Below are 18616 nucleotides of genomic sequence, written 5' to 3' on the forward strand. Positions count from 1 at the left end.
TCTAGCTGGAGAAAAAAAAAATTTCCTTCTTCAATATGGCGCCGCCAAGGCCTGTGCTGTGGCAGCTCTCAGACATCGACAAAACTAAACATGTGATTATGCTGCAGCGCAGGTACCACGGCTGGCACCTGGCCGCAGAAGGAATTTTTTTTCTTCAGTATGTGCAGATATTAATTATGTAAACTAGGGGCCAGGTCACTGTCAGCAGTCTGCATTATGAATACCTAAGCAGAACACCACATGAAGACCCCCCACAGGCCACCCTGGGGCACGAGCATATCATTAACTCAAAACTGAAAATAAAGATTAAGAAACAACCACAAGACGGATTTCATCAACCAAGGTATCATTTTAATCAGTATAACGGCGTTGACCTGACACTGTCTGTAGTTTACTGGGCACAATCCTGCTGACAGGTTCCCTTTAATGCTAAAATTACATGGCCTGATCGTGACCATTATGAGCACAGAATGATCATTAATCCCACCTTTTTGTGCACACAGAATATCCTATTATCGGCAGCACTTCGACCTGTTTTCACAGGATGATGTGCTCCTGAAAAAAATGATTTCTAAGCAACAGTCCAAACGATAGCCAGCACTCACATCTTCTTAAAATAATTGCTTTATTGATTCAGTAGTATAAAAGGCACAAAAATGGTTATACACAACAGCACAAAAATTGAAAAGGCAGAAAAGAAATATTCACTGCTCTCCCAGCTTGGCTTGTCAAAGGACCATGCAGGTCAGAAACATGTTGCCTAGGAGCGCAGTGGATATTTATTTTCTGCCTTTTTAATATTTGTTCTGTTTTCAACCATTTTTTGGACTATTGCTATTACTGGAGTATTTTGCCATGCACCTGGCAGATGAGCTGATTGCTCCTTTTTGATATTTTCTATTATCTGGCAAATGATTTCTAAGCTAACTGAAAAATCATTGTGCCTGACGAAACAGCATTTTGCTCATTTGTCAGGTGTTTGCAAGCATGGGCCGATAATTGGTAACTAGCTTTCTTTGGAACCCTTTTTCCCTTATTATTGGCCCTTCTAAGTGGGCATTCAGTTTTTTTTCTGTGTTGAAAGATCCCTGTTATGGCCGGGGTCACACTTGTGAGAAACTCATGAGTCTCATGTCTTAATACCCGGCACTGCTCCCGGCACTCGGACCGGAGCACTCAGCTGCACAGAAATACATGCAGCCGCACACTCCAGTCCCGAGTGCCGGCGGCAGTGTCAGGTATTGAGACACAAGACTCGTGCGAGTTTCTCGCAAGTGTGACCCCGGCCTATAACAGAGAAACAGCAATGCAGAGAAAAAAATGCAAAACAGACCTACGAGGAGAGTCAACTGGGCCTCTTTCAAAGAAGTCTGTCAGAACAAAATAACTGTTCAAACTAAGCCCAGCGCTTAGTGGACCGTTGGAAGACCGAGCAGTTCAGTGCAATTTTACTATCTAATTTTTTCATCTATCTCTGGCCTCCTCCAGCTACGGTAAAGCAACAGGTGTTAATCAAGGTATAAGGAGGGTGTAGTTAGATATAAGACCTGATGCACAGTTTGACCACGCCAAGGGTGCGCTGAGTTCCTGAGCTTGGCTTGAACAGTCATTTAGTGCTGACAGATTCCTTTTAATTATTCATTTTTATACATCTCTAAAACAACTAGAAATACCTTTGTTTTTATTGGCAAATATAGCAAATTCTTCCATTTCACTTGGTTCTGAGACTAACAGCTGCTCACAGATTTCCGGTACAAGGTCAGCTGCAACCTAGTTCGAGGGAACAGAAATATTCTAATCTTGACCTGTAAGTTGTGTAATAGGTAAATGTACAGTAGTGTTCTTTTTTTATTATATACTAAATAAATACACCAGCACTCCCACCTCACTGTATACATAGAGCTACAGTATCTGCTTATCACATTCCTATTTATAGATAATTATCACAAAAATCATTTTTACATAGCGCGCTTCCATGTCACAATAAATGTCTAACATGCAGTACAAACAATCATACATAAAAAATTGTATAGGTTACTGTACATCGCCTCCCTAAACAATGTAGTCCAAATAATACAATTAGTGTCCACTTTTGCGGTAAATTAAGGTTCCCTAGTCAGTCTGCGTGTGAATCCTAAGGTTGGTAAGGTTATCATACAGGCGCCTTAACTTTTTTATTCAATAATGTGTGTGTATGCATGTAATGAGTGAAAAAGGGTTAAGTAAGATGTTCATCGTTGTATTTTATTACTCATTGCTAAATGGTACTGTTACATATTCACATGTATTACCACACATATGGAATGGTACTGCTACACCTTTCTGGGTATTACCATTGTTTGTATTTATGTTCTATTTTCACTGTTGCTTTTATTTGCACATAGTTGTGATAATATTTAGTGTATTGCAAGGTTTGCCATTTATAGAATAGGGAAAGCGTAGTGCACCCTTCAGACACTTGAGGGGGGCACTTTAGTATTTAGCATTCGTAGCAGGATAGGGTTAAGTGTAGGAGGGGCTGCTGGGGGGTAAGGTGAGATGAGAAGGAAGTTTGTTCAGACGGGGCCAGGGTGCCCGAAGTGTCCACATGGTCTATAGATCCAGGACGGCTCGACAGCCACGCAATGCTAAGCAGCGACAGTCCAAGTAATCCACGAATATTGGACATCAGTATAGTGGGCTAAAGCAGTAGAGAAGATGATATGGTGACTCGTAGCCTGGGCGGACGCCCTTAGGGCGGGAGTTGGACGGAGTGAGGAACAGAAGGATGATGTAGCTTCACAGGGAGCAGCACAGACGAGTCGGATGCTTTTCCACAGGCAACTAAACCAGGTGGCAGATGATTTCAAGTCTGGGGTGAAACAGGCAGAAGGAATTGTCATCATGGTGAGGTTAGGCCGGGAAGAAGCTGGGAAGCAGTCTAAGATGGTCCGGTCCAGGCACGTGCCGTATAGAAGCGTCAGCACAGTAGGGAAAGCTGAGGAAGCAAGTAAAGACGAATACGTAATCTATGATGTGCCAACTGTGGATATATTGTGTGAAGTTGTCAGTAAAGAAACCGCTCAAGCTACCATGGACCGTGTCTCAATTACTGGGAGTTGCCTCGGAGAGGGGCCATCGCCGCTTGGGAAGTGCCCAGGGAGAACCGAACCTGGAGAAGCAGATACACCGTACAGTGAATTGTATTTTTCTGAGGGAAGGTCTGGACACTTTATGCTTTAGTGTCTCTGGCCACGACTACAGTCCTGGCCGACCCTTACATGCATTGAGAGTGTATTAGTATACTCCCATACTGCTGCTCTCTCGTGTCCAGTGCAATTCTTCCCTGCTTCTGAGTGACTTCACCACAATTATGGCTAATGGGCTCATTGTATGCGCTATACATGAGCCAGACGTCTATTTTACAGTGAAAACCTATGGAGCCTCGTCCTGACACTCCATAGGCTTTCATTGTAAAAGAGACTTAGGGGTCACACAGAGCTGAGCGTGACCTGGACAGTCAGCACAGCGGAGATGTCACATGTCATAATATACTCACACTAGGAACAGGAGAACACCAATGTGGCTAAATAAGGATGTAAAAAGGGCAATAAATAACAAGAACAAGGCATTTAGGAAGCTAAAACAAGAAGGCAATGAAGAAGCATTAAAAAGTTCTAGAGAAAAAAATAAAATGTGTAAAAAAGTGGAAACTGAGAGACTCATTGCTAAGGAAAGTAAAACAAACTCCAAACTATTCTTTAATTATATAAACAGTAAAAAGATTAAAATTGATGGTGTCGGCCCTTTAAAGAACAATGAGGGTGAAATCCTAGCGAGCGATGTGGGAAAAGCAAATGTTTTAAATACTTTTTTCTCAACAGTGTTCACACAGGAAAAGGATTTGCCAGGGGAAATGCAGATTGATAATGTAAACTCCCCATTAAGTATTACCTGCCTAACCAAGGAAGAAGTGCAGAACCGTCTTAGTAAGATTAAAATTGACAAATCACCAGGCCCTGATGGCATTCACCCTCGGGTATTAAGGGAGTTAAGTAATGTGATAGACAGACCTCTATTCCTTATATTTAAAGACTCTATAGAAACAGGGTCTGTTCCTTTTGATTGGCGGCAATCAAATGTGGTACCAATATTCAAAAAGGGGTGTAAAAGGGAACCTGGAAACTATAGGCCGGTAAGCTTAACATCTGTTGTGGGTAAAATTTTTGGTAGGTTTCTAAGGGATACCATTATGGAATATCTCAATGTTAATAAATGTTTAACTCCATATCAACATGGATTTATGAAGGATCGCTCCTGTCAAACTAACCTGATCAGCTTCTATGAGGATGTAAGCTCTCAAATGGACCAAGGAGAATCATTGGATGTCATTTATCTCGACTTCTCTAAAGCATTTTACACTGTCCCACATAAAAGATTGGTAAGTAAGATGAGAAAGCTTGGGCTAGGGGAAAACGTGTGTAGATGGGTAGGTAGCTGGCTTAGTGATAGAAAACAAAGAGTGGTTATTAATGGGGCATACTCAGATTGGGCCAGGGTTACTAGTGGGGTACCACAGGGTTCTGTATTGGGCCCCCTACTATTTAATATATTTATTAATGATCTAGTGGATGGCTTACACAGTAAAATATCAGTATTTGCAGATGATACAAAACTATGTAAGGTAGTTAACACAAAGGAGGACAGTTTGCAACTACAGACAGATTTGAGTAAATTGGAGAATTAGGCTGAAAAATGGCAAATGAGGTTTAACACAGATAAGTGTAAGGTTATGCACATGGGAAGGAGAAACAGATGCTACAATTACTTACTAAATGGGAAACTGCTGGGGAAATCAGACATGGAAAAAGACTTAGGCATCTTAGTCAATAAGAAGCTAAATTGGAGTGCCCAGTGTCAGGCAGCTGCCACCAAAGCAAATAGGGTCATGGGATGCATTAGAAGAGGTCTAGGGACACGAGATGAAAACATAATTCTCCCTCTGTACAAATCACTCGTCAGACCACACTTGGAGTATTGTGTGCAATTTTGGACGCCGGTGCTCAAGAAAGACATTACTGAACTTGAAATGGTTCAAAGGCGGGCTACTAAAATGATAAATGGAGTTGGTTCGCTACAATAACCAGAAAGATTATCAAAATTAGGTCTATTTACTCTAGAAAAGAGAGACTTAGGGGAGACCTAATATATATGTACAAGTATATCAGGGGGCAATACAGAGATCGCTCCAATGAACTGTTTGTACCAATGACTGTGACAAGAACAAGGGGGCATTCTCTTCGTTTGGAGGAAAGCCAATTTCTGCACCAGCATAGAAGAGGGTTCTTCACGGTAAGAGCAGTGAGGCTCTGGAATTCTCTTCCTGAGGAAGTGGTGATGGCCAACTCACTGAATGAATTTAAGAAAGGAATGGTTGCTTTTCTTGTGAGTAACAGTATAGAAGGTTATGAATAACATAATATTATAGGTAGATGGTTGACCCAGCTTAGGGAAAGGAATTTTTTTTCCCTATGGAGAAAATTGGCTTCTACTCTGTGGGTTTTTTGCCTTCCCCAGGATCAACAATGCAGAAGAGCTGCACTAAAAAGAGGCTGAACTAGATGGGCATAAGGTCTTCCTTCAGCCTTCAAAACTATGTTACTATGTTACTATGTTACATTACATGCATACACGCACACATTTACTATATAAAAAGATAGCGAGGGTGCTTCTTTAAGTCCCGCTGGTTCTAAAGTATTTATTTGGACTAGCCAGTGCTTTCTATTTGTCATTCACACACAGATGGGGGAGGCAGCTGTGGAATAATGGCAACCTTGGTTTACCGCAAGAGTGGATAATTATTGTATTATATGGGTGGCATGGTGGCACAGTGGTTAGCACTGCAGCCTTGCAGTGCTGGAGTCCTGGGTTTAAATCTCACCAAAGACAACATCTGCAAAGAATTTGTATGTTCTCCCCCATGTTTGCGTGCATTTCCTCTCGGTACTCCGGTTTTCTCCCACTTTCCAAAGACATACTGATAGGGAATTTAGATTGTGAGCCCAGTTCCAATAGTGTCTGTAAAGCGCTGTGTAATTAATGGCGCTATATAAATGAGGGGACAGTACCAATAATGTCTGTAAACCGTTGTGGAATTAATGGCGCTATATAAATGAGTAAAATAAATAAATAAAATAAGACTACAACCCTGGACTGTTACTTGCTTAGGTAGGTGCTGTACAATTTGCTATGTTTGTTGTACCGCATTTTATAGATTTGTTGTTATAAGGAAGTGCAGTTTGTAGAAAATATTTTCTGTTTTTTTGTTTTACTCACCTTTCCGCCGTAGTCCACGTAATCCCGAGTGTCCCACAGTGATCTCATGTGTAGAACAGTCACATCTGGAGATGTGACCGCTCTACCCGGCTGGCGATACACTGCGGGAGTGTATCACTCAGCTGCCATGAGAGTTTACCGGAGTTAATCAGCTGATCTGCTCCGGTGCTCTCACTTACGGCACCACTGCGTGAGAACTTTCCCATGCAGCAGTGATGCCGTAAGGGAGATGACCGGAGCTGATCAGCTGATGAACTCCTATGACCTCTCTCACGGTAACTCAGTGATATACTGCAGGAGCGATTACCTCCTGTAAGTGTATCGCCGTCTCTCTTTGAGAGCAGTCGCATAACTGATGGGACTGCTCTCAAAGTGATCAGGATCGTCGTTGGACATTATGGATTATCTTCTCGGTGGACAAGTGAGGAATATTGTGGTTTATTATTTTATTTTTGTTGGAGGAGACGTTGGCTTTGGTGGATTAGATGTTCGGTGAGTATGGTTTAATTAAGATTATTAAAGGAGTCTGTGTCATTATTTCAAATAAAGGACTTTATTCTGGGTGTTTGTGTTTTTATACAATATCACTATGGGGTTACTAATGGATAGGTGACTTATAGACACCTCTCCATTACTAACCTGTGGTCTTGATGTCACCTGACAATACAAAGGTGACATCAACCCCACAAATATGAACCCCTCTTGCCACTGCCACAGGGCAAGTGGGAAGAGTGAGGCTAAGCACCAGATTTGGCACATCTTATAGATAGATGCGCTTTTTCTGGGGTGGCTGAAAGCTGATGTTTTTATTTTGGGAGGGGCCAATATCCAATATTTGAACCTTTATGGTTATTGACTCCTTCCCAGAATATTAACAACAGCTCTCAGCTGTCAACTTTCTCTGCTGGATATTAAAATTACACGGGAGCCCATGCAATTTTTTTTATTTTTTTATTTTTTAAATTAACAGTTGCTGTCTGGTTACAGCCTATGTACGTTCATTCTGTTAACGCTCCTACTTAGGCTGGTGACAATGTGTGTTTAGGTTTCTGTGTGTGTTTGTGCTTACTTATCGTCTTAGTAATGATGGTGTCGGGCTGACACCTTTTCATTACAAAGCCTAAGAGCTAGGCGTCAATGACAGCTGCTGACACCAAGCTCTAATCCAATTATTCTGATGCCACTGCATCAGCATGAGAAAAGTGGTGCTGAACCAAGAAATTACATCACAAAACTTTTTTTAAAATAACTTTAGCTCAAAAAAGCATTCATTGCTGTACAAAAATGCATGTTTTCTGCAGCGTTTTTCCTGCCAAAAGATGTAGAAACATGCGCAGTAGTATCATTAGCCCACGACTGCGGGTAACTGTCACAGCTGCAGGATCCCGCTGACATCTGTCTGCATGATCCCACTGTGCTCTTACTGACTGACAGTACTGGAGGTAACATACCGCGAGTCGCAGTCACAGCTGCGGGATCACGCTGACATCAGACAGCATGATCCTGCAGCGCTTTGACCGACAGTCTATGGTAGCATTACCGTGGGAAGCAGTCACAGTTGCGGGGTCACGCTGACATCTGCCAGCATGATCTGACATCGCTCTGACCGACGGTCTTACCGGCGGTAGCGTTACCGCTGATAAGAACTATCGCGTTGGTATTTCCCACGCTGTCACACAGATGACAGCGTGGGAAACACCATAGGAAGCCAGTAAAATGCAAGCAAAAACTCAACAAATCGACAAACATTTTTATACCTGTGTTTTTGCTGCGGATTTGACTGACTCTATTCAAGTCAATGGGTGAAAAATACTGCTGAAACGCAAAAAGAATCGACATGCTCCAGAAAAAAATGCACTACAAATATGGACGGAAATTTACTAATCATGTGCACAACACTTCGTGAATTACCTTGCATGAGGATGTCATTGGATTTTTGGACCATTTGCATGAGGAAAATGAAAGCGCATCAAAAACAAATCATGTGCACATAGCCTAAGAGCTTTTCCCAAATCAACCCCTCCCCCAAAAGACAATTATTTGTTAAATATTTCTGTCCCTGAAATAAACATAATGTTGTCCTTGTCCATAGGTATCTAACCAGAAAATATTCCTATTTATATGATGATACATATTTATTAGTAAATGTGACATGCAAACCTCTAGGAAAGCTGTTATTTCTCCTTTTGCAGCTGCCTTCTTTTAATAAAAACATAGGGTTGTAAATAAGTTATAGCATCTTCTGTGTGCTAAAATGTATTCGTCTAAGGGAATTACCTACAAAGTAGTATAGATAGACCCAGCACCAAAGATAAATCACGGTGTCCGCTAATACTCACTGTAAAAGTCTTGATTTTTGTTGTATATTCAATCCCCCCTGGTAAAACGATCAGAATTCGGCGGGATATTCGGTCATTCTGTAAGGAGCATAACAAGATAGAACTAGAGCACTGTTCTCTTCAAGAAGACATAACTGTAATGTTATCAACATCCAAGAAACAGTAGTTACCATGAGCGCCTCCAGTTCCTTTCGTGGTGGAAGGTGCTTGCGTCCATGGTACAACAGTGTGTGACGTAGGTGTTCCTGACAGCTCCGAGAGATCTCTGTATACATACAGATAGAGATTCTCACATATACATAGACACAGACACTCTGCACACAATTTTATCATGCTTAGGCCAGAGAATGACTGACACATTAGACCTTGTCTGTCACAGATTTCTGCTAGCAGACTCGCATTTATAGTAGGGATAATTTAACAGAGTCCATTGTAAACCTCTGACAGAGAACTGCAACTTATCCTACTCTATTGGGATACAATGGGATATGACAATCATAAGATCTCATTGCTGTATAACGTATACCAAGCGGTGTATGTAGTTACTGCATACTGTTTTAAGGAAAAGCGTAGCCTACCACCAGTGTCAGACTAGGGAATATAGTGCCCACTACCGACATTGATGCTCAGGGTCAATTTTCCACCGATACAATAACAACGTCCATCTAGACTTAGCAATCATTTATTGACAACCATCAAGTAGGTTGCAATATACTGAAGCATATCTTTTTTTCCTAAGATGCTTAGATTATTCAGTAAGTCATTAAATCCCACCGAAATACTATCTGTCCGCAGAATCTGATTGGCAGAATATATGCACTGGTTACAGCTTAAAGAAGAGTGCTAAATCCGCAAGGATAGAAATACACCGTGGGACGTGGAAACTAATACTGATAAAAAACTTTATTATTAACTAGCTGAAGAGCCCGGCGCTGCCCAGGCATAGTAACTAACTGTGGTTAGTTATAGCAAGTTATAATTATCCTCCATCCCATAGTCCCGTGCCCATATACCCATCATACATATCCACGATCCCATAGGCCCGTGCCCATATACCCATCATACATATCCTCCATCCCATAGTCGAGTGCCCATATACCCATCATACATATTTGCCATCCCATAGTCGAGTGCCCATATACCCATCACACATCCTTCATCTCATAGTCCCATGCCCATATACCCATCATACATATCCTCCATCCCATAGTCCCATGCCCATATACCTGTCATACATATCCTCCATCCCATAGTCCAGTGCGCATATACCCATCACACATCCTCCATCCCATAGTCCCGTGCCCATATACCCATCATACATATCCTCCATACCATAGTCCCGTGCCCATATACCCATCATACATATCCTCCATCCCATAGTCCAGTGCCCATATACCCCACCACACATCCTCCATCCCATAGTCAACCATTATGACATCATAATGAGCGGCGGGGCTTGCAACCTATGATAACATCAGAGTCGCCATGGCAACCATTATGACATCATAATGAGGGACGGGGCTTGATACACACACACTTTTTCCCCATTATGTAGATAGGGGCAAAATTGTTTGGTGAATTGGAACGCGCGGGGTTAAAATTTCACCTCACAACATAGCTTAGGACACTCTCGGGGTCCAGACGTGTGACTGTGCCAAATTTTGTGGCTGTAGCTGCGATGGTGCGGATACCAATCCTGGACATACACACCCACATACATACACATACCTCCCAACTTTTGAAGAAGGTAAAGAGGGATAAAGGCGGTGGCAAATTTTAGGCCACACCCCTAGCCACACCCATTTTTAAGCCACACCCATTTACTCCTGTGTCCCCTGTTATGAATGAGTCACCGGAGGAGGAAAAAACAAAAATACAAGCTAAGTCCAGAAAACCGGAGAGGTTGGTAGCTAGCAGATTGCAGACCCCTGATCCTATTCACAATAACTAACAGTAGCCGTGGGGTGTTCCTACGGTGGTCCTAGACACCTCGTTCACAGCCGGAGAACTAAATAAACCTAAAGAAAGAAAGGGGAAATCTAAACTGCCCCACAGCAGACCCCAAAGCAATAGACAGCCCCCAACATGTATTGACGGTGAAAACAGATGAAAACACAAACAGAGACAGACAGACAGGCTGAGCAAACGATGGGGCCCTCACTAACTAGATAGGACAGGAAAGAAAAGCAACTGTCTGCAATCACGCAAAAACCCTGCCAAAAATAATGTCCAACACGTCTGATAGAAAAGGCACTGAAGTCACTAGACTTCAAAATCACTATATCAGCACTCAGGTATATTCTGAAAACAGAGCAAAGAGATCAACTGATCAGAGACAAAAATGGAGTTCAGCCAGTCCCAACCAGGGCTGGCTGAACACAAACACTAAGTAAACCAGACAAAATCTCATGGAACAATAGCAGAGCAAAAACTTAGCTTTAGTAGACAGGACTAAACTGGAGGCCAGAGCTCAGAGCAGAGAGGATCACCAGCAACCCAGCAGGGCGTCGGCGGCCTTATATCCACTCAGAGATTCCGGATGTCCAATCACACTCCACCTGTTCAGATGACAGGTTTTTCCCATCCAAATCAATTTCACTACCTCCTTTCACCAGCAGAGGGAGTTCATCGGACATCAAAGGTGAAGGAGAAAATGAGCTCATAACAGTACCTCCCCCTTGAGGAGGGGTCACCGAACCCTCATCCACGCCTCCAGGGCGATCAGGATGGGCCCGATGAAAAGCACGAACCAATCTTTCGGCATGAATATCGGATGCAGAGACCCAAGAATCATCCTGGCCATAACCCTACCACTTAACCAAATACTGGAGTCTCCGTCTAGCCAGACAAGAATCCAGTATCTTCTCAACCTCATATTCCACATTACCTTCAACCAATACAGGGTCAGGAGGTGCCACCACAGGAACTACTGGCTCAACAAACCTCTTTAACAGAGACTTATGAAACACGTTATGGATCTTGAATGTAACAGGAAGAGCCAATCGAAAAGAGACAGGATTAAGAATCTCCAAAATCTTGTAAGGTCCAATAAATCTAGGTTTAAACTTTGGAGAAGCCACCTTCATAGAGATATTCGTTGATGACAACCAAACCATATCACCCACCTTAAACCGGGGACCAATGGTCCTATGTCGGTTGGAAAACCGCTGGGCCTTTTCCTGGGAGAGAGACAACTTATCCACCACTTGGTCCCAGATCTGGTGCATTCTCTCCACCACAGTGTGAACACCAGGGCAGGCAGAAGACTCCACCTGCCCTGAAGTGAATCGAGGATGAAACCCAAAGTTACAAAAAAAAGGTGACATCAAAGTGGCAGAACTAGCTCTATTATTTAAAGCAAATTCGGCCAAGGGCAAAAATGAAACCCAATCATCCTGATCAGCAGAAATAAAACATCTCAAATATGACTCCAAAGTCTGGTTTGTTCTCACCGTCTGCCCATTGGTCTGAGGGTGAAACGCAGAGGAGAAGGACAACTGAATTCCCAGCTTGGAACAAAAAGTCCTCCAAAATCAAGAAACAAACTGAACTCCTCTGTCAGACACAATATTCTCAGGAATCCCATGCAAGCGAACCACCTGTTGCAAAAACAAGGGCACCAACTCTGAGGAAGATGGCAACTTAGGGAGTGGTACAAGATGGACCATCTTAGAGAATATATCACAAATCACCCAAATAACAGTCATTCTCTGAGAGACAGGCATATCAGAAATAAAATCCAATGAAATATGGGTCCATGGCCTCCTGGGCACCGGCAAAGGCATCAACAACCCACTAGAGCGAGAACAAGGTTTAGACCGGGAGCAAGTCCCACAGGACTGCATAAAATGCCTGACATCACGAGACAAGGCGGGCCACCAAAAAGACTGACTCACCAAATCTCTAGTACCAAAAATACCTGGATGACCAGCCAATGCGGAGCAATGAACTTCAGACATAACTCTCTTCCTCCACTGGTCAGGAGCATATAATTTTCCAATGGGACAACGCTCAAGTTTGTCCTCCTGAAACTCTTCCAGAGCACGTCTCAAATCGGGCGAGATGGCAGAAAGAACTACCCCCTCACCTAAGATGGTAGCAGGCTTGGTCACAATAGGAGAATCAGCAAAGAAACTCCTAGAGAGGGCGTCTGCCTTGACATTCTTAGTGCCCGGAAGAAAAGAGACCACAAAATCAAAACGTGTGAAAAACAAGGCCCACCTAGCCTGTCTAGGATTCAAGCGTTTGGCCGACTCAAGGTAAATCAAATTCTTGTGGTGAGTAAGGACCACGACTTGATGTTTAGCTCCCTCCAACCAATGTCTCCACTCCTCAAATGCCCATTTCATGGCTAACAGTTCCCGATTCCCCACATCATTGTTGCGTTCGGATGGGGAGAACTTTCGGGAAAAGAAAGCACAGGGATTCATTTTAGATGTTACCGGATCTTTTTGGGACAAAACAGCTCCTGCACCAATCTCAGAAGCGTCCACCTCTACCTGAAACGGGAGTGAGACATCAGGTTGCCGCAAAACCAGAGCAGAAGTGAACCTCCGCTTCAGCTCCTGAAAGGAAGAAACAGCCTCCGGAGACCAATTCAGCACATCAGCACCCTTCTTAGTCAAATCAGTCAATGGTTTGGCAATACCAGAAAAATTAGCTATAAATTTACGATAAAAATTAGCAAAACCCAAAAACTTCTGGAGGGCCTTCAAAGAAGTGGGCTGAACCCAATTATAAATGGCCTGTATCTTGGCCGGGTCCATTTCAATAGTTGACGGAGACAAAATAGATCCCAAAAATGAAATCCTCTGTACACCAAAAAGGCATTTCGATCCCTTAACATACAGGGAATTCTCCCTCAAAATCTGGAACACAGTCCGAACATGTTCCACATGAGAGTTCCAATCCCTGGAAAAGATCAAAATATCATCCATATAGATGATCAAAAATGTATCCACAAAGTCCCGGAAAATATCATTCATGAAGCACTGGAAGACAGAAGGGGCATTAGTGAGCCCAAAAGGCATCACCAGGTACTCAAAATGTCCCTCCGGAGTATTAAACGCCGTCTTCCATTCATCCCCATGCTTAATGCGAATAAGATTATACGCCCCCCCCTGAGGTCAAGCTTGGTAAACCAGCAAGCACCTTTAACTCTGGAGAATAGATCAGAAATCAGGGGTAACGGATACTGATATTTAACAGTAATTTTGTTGAGGGAACGATAGTCAATACAAGGCCTTAATGAACCATCTTTCTTGGCCAAGAATAAAAAAACAGCACCCAAGGATGAAGAGGATGGTCTAATATGACCCTTCTCCAACGACTCCTTAATATAAGATCGCATAGCCTCGTGCTCGGGTACAGATAAATTGAAAAGTCGACCCTTGGGAAATTTACACCCAGGGCTCAACTCAATTGCACAGTCATAACTCCTATGAGGAGGCAAAGACGCAGACTTATTCTCACTAAATACATCATAAAAATCAGCCAAATAGTCAGGAACATCATGCGACTGGGGAGAGGTGGAGAAAACAGGAGTGTCACCAAGAGCACACCGACAACCCCAACTCACCACAGACACAGATTTCCAATCCAAAACTGGATTATGGATTTGCAACCAGGGAAATCCCAGAACAATGGTATCATGCAAATTATGCAACACCAAAAATCTGCAATTTTCTTGATGGTCTGGGGCGACCCGCATTACCACCTGGGCCCAAAACTGAGGTTTATTCTTCGCCAAAGGAGTAGCATCAATACCCCTCAAAGGGATAGGCGTCCGCAGAGGTGTCATAGGAAACCCACAACGTTTAGCAAAATCCAAGTCCATCAGGTTCAGAGCCGCTCCCGAATCCACAAAAGCCTTAGCAGAAAATGTGGACAGGGAGCAGATCAGAGTAATTGCCAGAAGAAACTTAGGTTGAACACCACCCACAGCAAATGTGTGTGCAAAACGTTTCTCTCGTTTAGGGCAGACAGAAATCATATGCGAGGCATCTCTGTTGTGAGTTCATTTTCCCCTCCGTCACTGAGGCCTGGTGAACTCCCTATTCTAGTGAAGGAAGGTAGTGAGCCTGATTATCAGGCACCTGGGACTAATGAAGACGATTGGCTGAGTGGAGTCACTGACTGGATTTAAGGCAGCCTACGCCCTTTCTGCCCTGCGGGTGATTTCTCTGTGGACACCAGTCTGATTCCTGCTCTCCTAAAGCTAAGTTTTCTGTTTTGCCTTTTTGCATCTAAGACTTGTTTTTGTTTTTCTTGCTTTTCGGATTCTGCCACTCCCTGCTGGAGTGTGCAGTTTTCCGTGAGCTCTGTCTTCTGAAAGTACCTGAGTGCTGATTTAGTTTTTGAAGCTTAGTTGCTTCAGGGCCATTTTTATATCAGCTAGTTGGCTTTTGTCTCTGATAGGGTTTTGGCAGATTGCAGACAGCAGCCTTCCTATCCATTCCTATCTAGGTAGTTTTTGGGCCCCGTCTTTGCTCAGCCTGTCTTTCTGTCTGTGTAAGTGTTTTCATCTTGCTTCACCGTCATTATATGTGGGGGGCTGCCTATTGCTTTGGGGTCTGCTCTGGGGCAGTTAGATTTCCCCTTTCCTTCTTTAGGCCTATGTATCTCTCCGGCTGTGATCGAGGGGTCTAGGTCATCGTAGGAACCCCCCACGGCTACTGCTAGTTGTGTTGATAGGTTCAGGGGTCTGCAATCTGATAGTTGCCAACTTCTCTGGTTTTCAGGACTAAGCTAGCATTTCTGTTTTTGCCTCCTACGGTGACTCAATCATAACACATCTCCACAGAAAAAACACAGCTTATTACGCCTTCTGAACTCCTGACGTTGCGCCCTAGACAAAACTCTATCACATTGCATAGGTTCAGACATTTGTTCAACAGGTGGCAACATTTCTCGTGTACTTTTATGTTCACGTAAACGCCGATCAACCTGAATGGCTAATGACATAGAATCGTCAAGACCAGAGGGAACAGGAAATCCCACCATAGTATCTTTTACGGTTTCTGACAAACCCTTCCGAAAGAGATCTGCCAAGGCACCATCATTCCAGGTAGTAAGGGCCGCCCACTTTCGGAATTTTTGACAGTATAACTCTGCAGAATCGTGACCCTGGCTCAATGCCAACAGGGCTTTCTCAGCATGATCAATAGCATTAGGTTCATCATACAACAACCCCAAGGCTTGAAAAAATGCGTCCACATAAGTTAGAATAGGATCATCAGGTGTCAAAGAAAACGCCCAATCCTAGGGATCGCCGCGCAGCAAAGAGATGACAATTTTAACCTGCTGCGCAGAGCTCCCCGGTGAGTTAGGCTTCAAGGCAAGAAATAATTTACAATTATTCTTAAAATTCAAAAATTTAGACCGATCCCCAAAAAACACATCAGGAGTAGGAATCTGGTTCAGCAGCATGTGAATGAGCAAGATAGGCGGAAATTCTCCGCATTTCAGCAGCCAGCTGCTCCACACGATCAGACAATTGTTTAATCTCCATTAAGAAAATTCCTCCTACGGCCCCAGAGAAAAAGAGGAAAAAATATACATAAAAAAAAAAAATTCTGACACTTTTTTTTTACAATTCTTTCCTGCTATTGAGTACCCTAGAATCTGCGGTATGGCTGGTGATTCTGTTATGAATGAGTCACCGGAGGAGGAAAAAACAAAAATACAAGCTAAGTCCAGAAAACCTGAGAGGTTGGTAGCTAGCGGATTGCAGACCCCTGATCCTATTCACAACAACTATCAGTAGCCGTGGGGTGTTCCTACGGTGGTCCTAGACACCTCGTTCATGGCCGGAGAACTAAATAAACCTAAAGAAAGGGGAAATCTAAACTGCCCCAGAGCAGACCACAAAGCAACAGACAGCCCCCAACATGTATTGACGGTGAAAACAGATGAAAACACAAACACAGACAGACAGGCTGAGCAAATGATGGGGCCCTCACTAACTAGATAGGACAGGAAAGAAAAGCAACTGTCTGCAATCACGCAAAAACCCTGCCAAAAATAATATCCAACACGTCTGATAGAAAAGGCCCTGAAGTCACTAGACTTCAAAATCACTATATCAGCACTCAGGTATATTCTGAAAGCAGAGCAAAGAGATCAACTGATCAGAGACAAAAATGGAGTTCAGCCAGTCCCAACCAGGGCTGGCTGAACACAAACACTAAGTAAACCAGACAAAATCTCATGGAACAATAGCAGAGCAAAAACTTAGCTTTAGTAGACAGGACTAAACTGGAGGCCAGAGCTCAGAGCAGAGAGGATCACCAGCAACCCAGCAGGGCGTCGGCGGCCCTATATCCACTCAAAGATTCCAGATGTCCAATCACACTCCACCTGTTCAGATGACAGGTTTTTCCCATCCAAATCAATTTCACTACCTCCTTTCACCAGCAGAGGGAGTTCATCGGACATCAAAGGTGAAGGAGAAAATGAGCTCATAACAGTCCCCTCTGTACTCCTCTGTCCACCCCAGACTCCTCTGCCCCCTTTGTACTCCTCTGTCCACCCCAAACTCCTGTGTCTACCCCAGACTCCTCTGTTCTCCTCTGTCCACCCCAGATTTCTGTGTCCCCTCTGTACTTCTCTGTCCACCCCAGACTCCTGTGTCCTTTCTGTACTCCTCTGTCCACCCAAGACTCCTGTGTCCCCTTTGTACTCCTCTGTCCACCCAAGACTCCTGTGTCCCCTTTGTACTCCTCTGTCCACCCCAAACTCCTGTGTCCCCTCTGTACTCCTCTGTCCACCCCAGACTTCTGTGTCCCCTCTCTGCTCCTCTGTCCACGCCAAACTCCTGTGTCTACCCCAGACTCCTCTGTTCTCCTCTGTCCACCCCAGACTTCTGTGTCCCCTCTGTACTCCTCTGTCCACCCCAGACTCCTGTGTCCCCTTTGTACTCCTCTGTCCACCCCAGACTCCTGTGTCCCCTCTGTACTCCTCTGTCCACCCCAGACTTCTGTGTCCCCTCTCTGCTCCTCTGTCCACGCCAAACTCCTGTGTCTACCCCAGACTCCTCTGTTCTCCTCTGTCCACCCCAGACTTCTGTGTCCCCTCTGTACTCCTCTGTCCACCCAGACTCCTGTGTCCCCTCTGTACTCCTCTGTCCACCCCAGACTCCTCTGTCCCCTTTGCACTCCTCTGTCCACCCCAAACTCCTGTGTCTACCCCAGACTCCTCTGTTCTCCTCTGTCCACCCCAGACTTCTGTGTCCTCTCTGTACTCCTCTGTCCACCCCAGACTCTTGTGTCCCCTCTGTACTCCTCTGTCCACCCCAAACTCCTGTGTCTACCCCAGACTCCTCTGTTCACCCCAGACTTCTGTGTCCCCTCTGTACTCTTCTGTCCACCCCAGACTCCTGTGTCCCCTCTGTACTCCTCTGTCCACCCCAGACTCCTCTGTCCCCTCTAGTTCTCTCTGGACTTCTTTCTCTCCCTCAGTCCCCTCTGTACTCATGTGACCCCTCTAGTCCTCTGTCCCCTCCGGACTTCTCTCTCTCCCCCAGACTCCACTGTCCCCTCCGGCCTCCTATCTCCCTCAGACTCCACTGTCCCCTCCAGACCTCTCTGTCCCCTCCGGACTCCTCTCTGTCCCCTCCAGACCTCTCTGTCCCCGAGACTCCACTGTCCCCCCCCCCCCAGACTCCGCGTGTTCCGTGTATCTGAGCGCCTGACCGTGTCCTCACAGCACCACACGCTCTCTGGGCACTTGCTGCAGGACGGGGGGCGCGTCTCCTTGGTGATATACAGTAGCTGTAGTTCCGGGTTCTTGCTTCCTGGGGCTGGGCTGGAGGTGAGCTCTGTGCTCCCTGTGGATGTGACGCGGCGATCCCCGCACTGTGCTGGCTGGCCTCTGCTGTATTTTGCAGTCATGCGATCGTGGGATAGAAAGCTTCCCAGCTGGGACTGTGGGATAAGGACCTGAAAGCGGGTCTGTCCAGCGGG

The 18616-nt window shown here is 44.6% G+C and overlaps 1 protein-coding gene and 1 long non-coding RNA gene across 2 annotated transcripts in view; both read right to left on the minus strand.

Moving 5' to 3' along the window:
- Window positions 1–18616, minus strand: part of MYO15B (myosin XVB) — a 139950-nt gene that overhangs the window by 21087 nt on the left and 100247 nt on the right. The window contains exons 35-37 of the mRNA XM_073587950.1: window positions 8825–8919; window positions 8655–8732; window positions 1674–1770 (exon numbers count right to left, since the gene is read on the minus strand). Coding sequence (XP_073444051.1) covers window positions 1674–1770; window positions 8655–8732; window positions 8825–8919 — 270 coding nt within the window. The remainder of the gene's footprint in view (window positions 1–1673; window positions 1771–8654; window positions 8733–8824; window positions 8920–18616) is intronic.
- On the minus strand, window positions 2224–3330 carry LOC141100217 (uncharacterized). Its single transcript, XR_012234643.1, has 2 exons — window positions 3072–3330; window positions 2224–2977 (listed from the first exon to the last, which is right to left on the minus strand). It is a non-coding gene; the product is annotated as an uncharacterized lncRNA (long non-coding RNA).

This window comes from Dendrobates tinctorius, unplaced genomic scaffold, assembly GCF_039654945.1.
Source record: "Dendrobates tinctorius isolate UK_male_01 unplaced genomic scaffold, ASM3965494v1 ptg000103l, whole genome shotgun sequence".
NCBI lineage: Eukaryota > Metazoa > Chordata > Amphibia > Anura > Dendrobatidae > Dendrobates > Dendrobates tinctorius.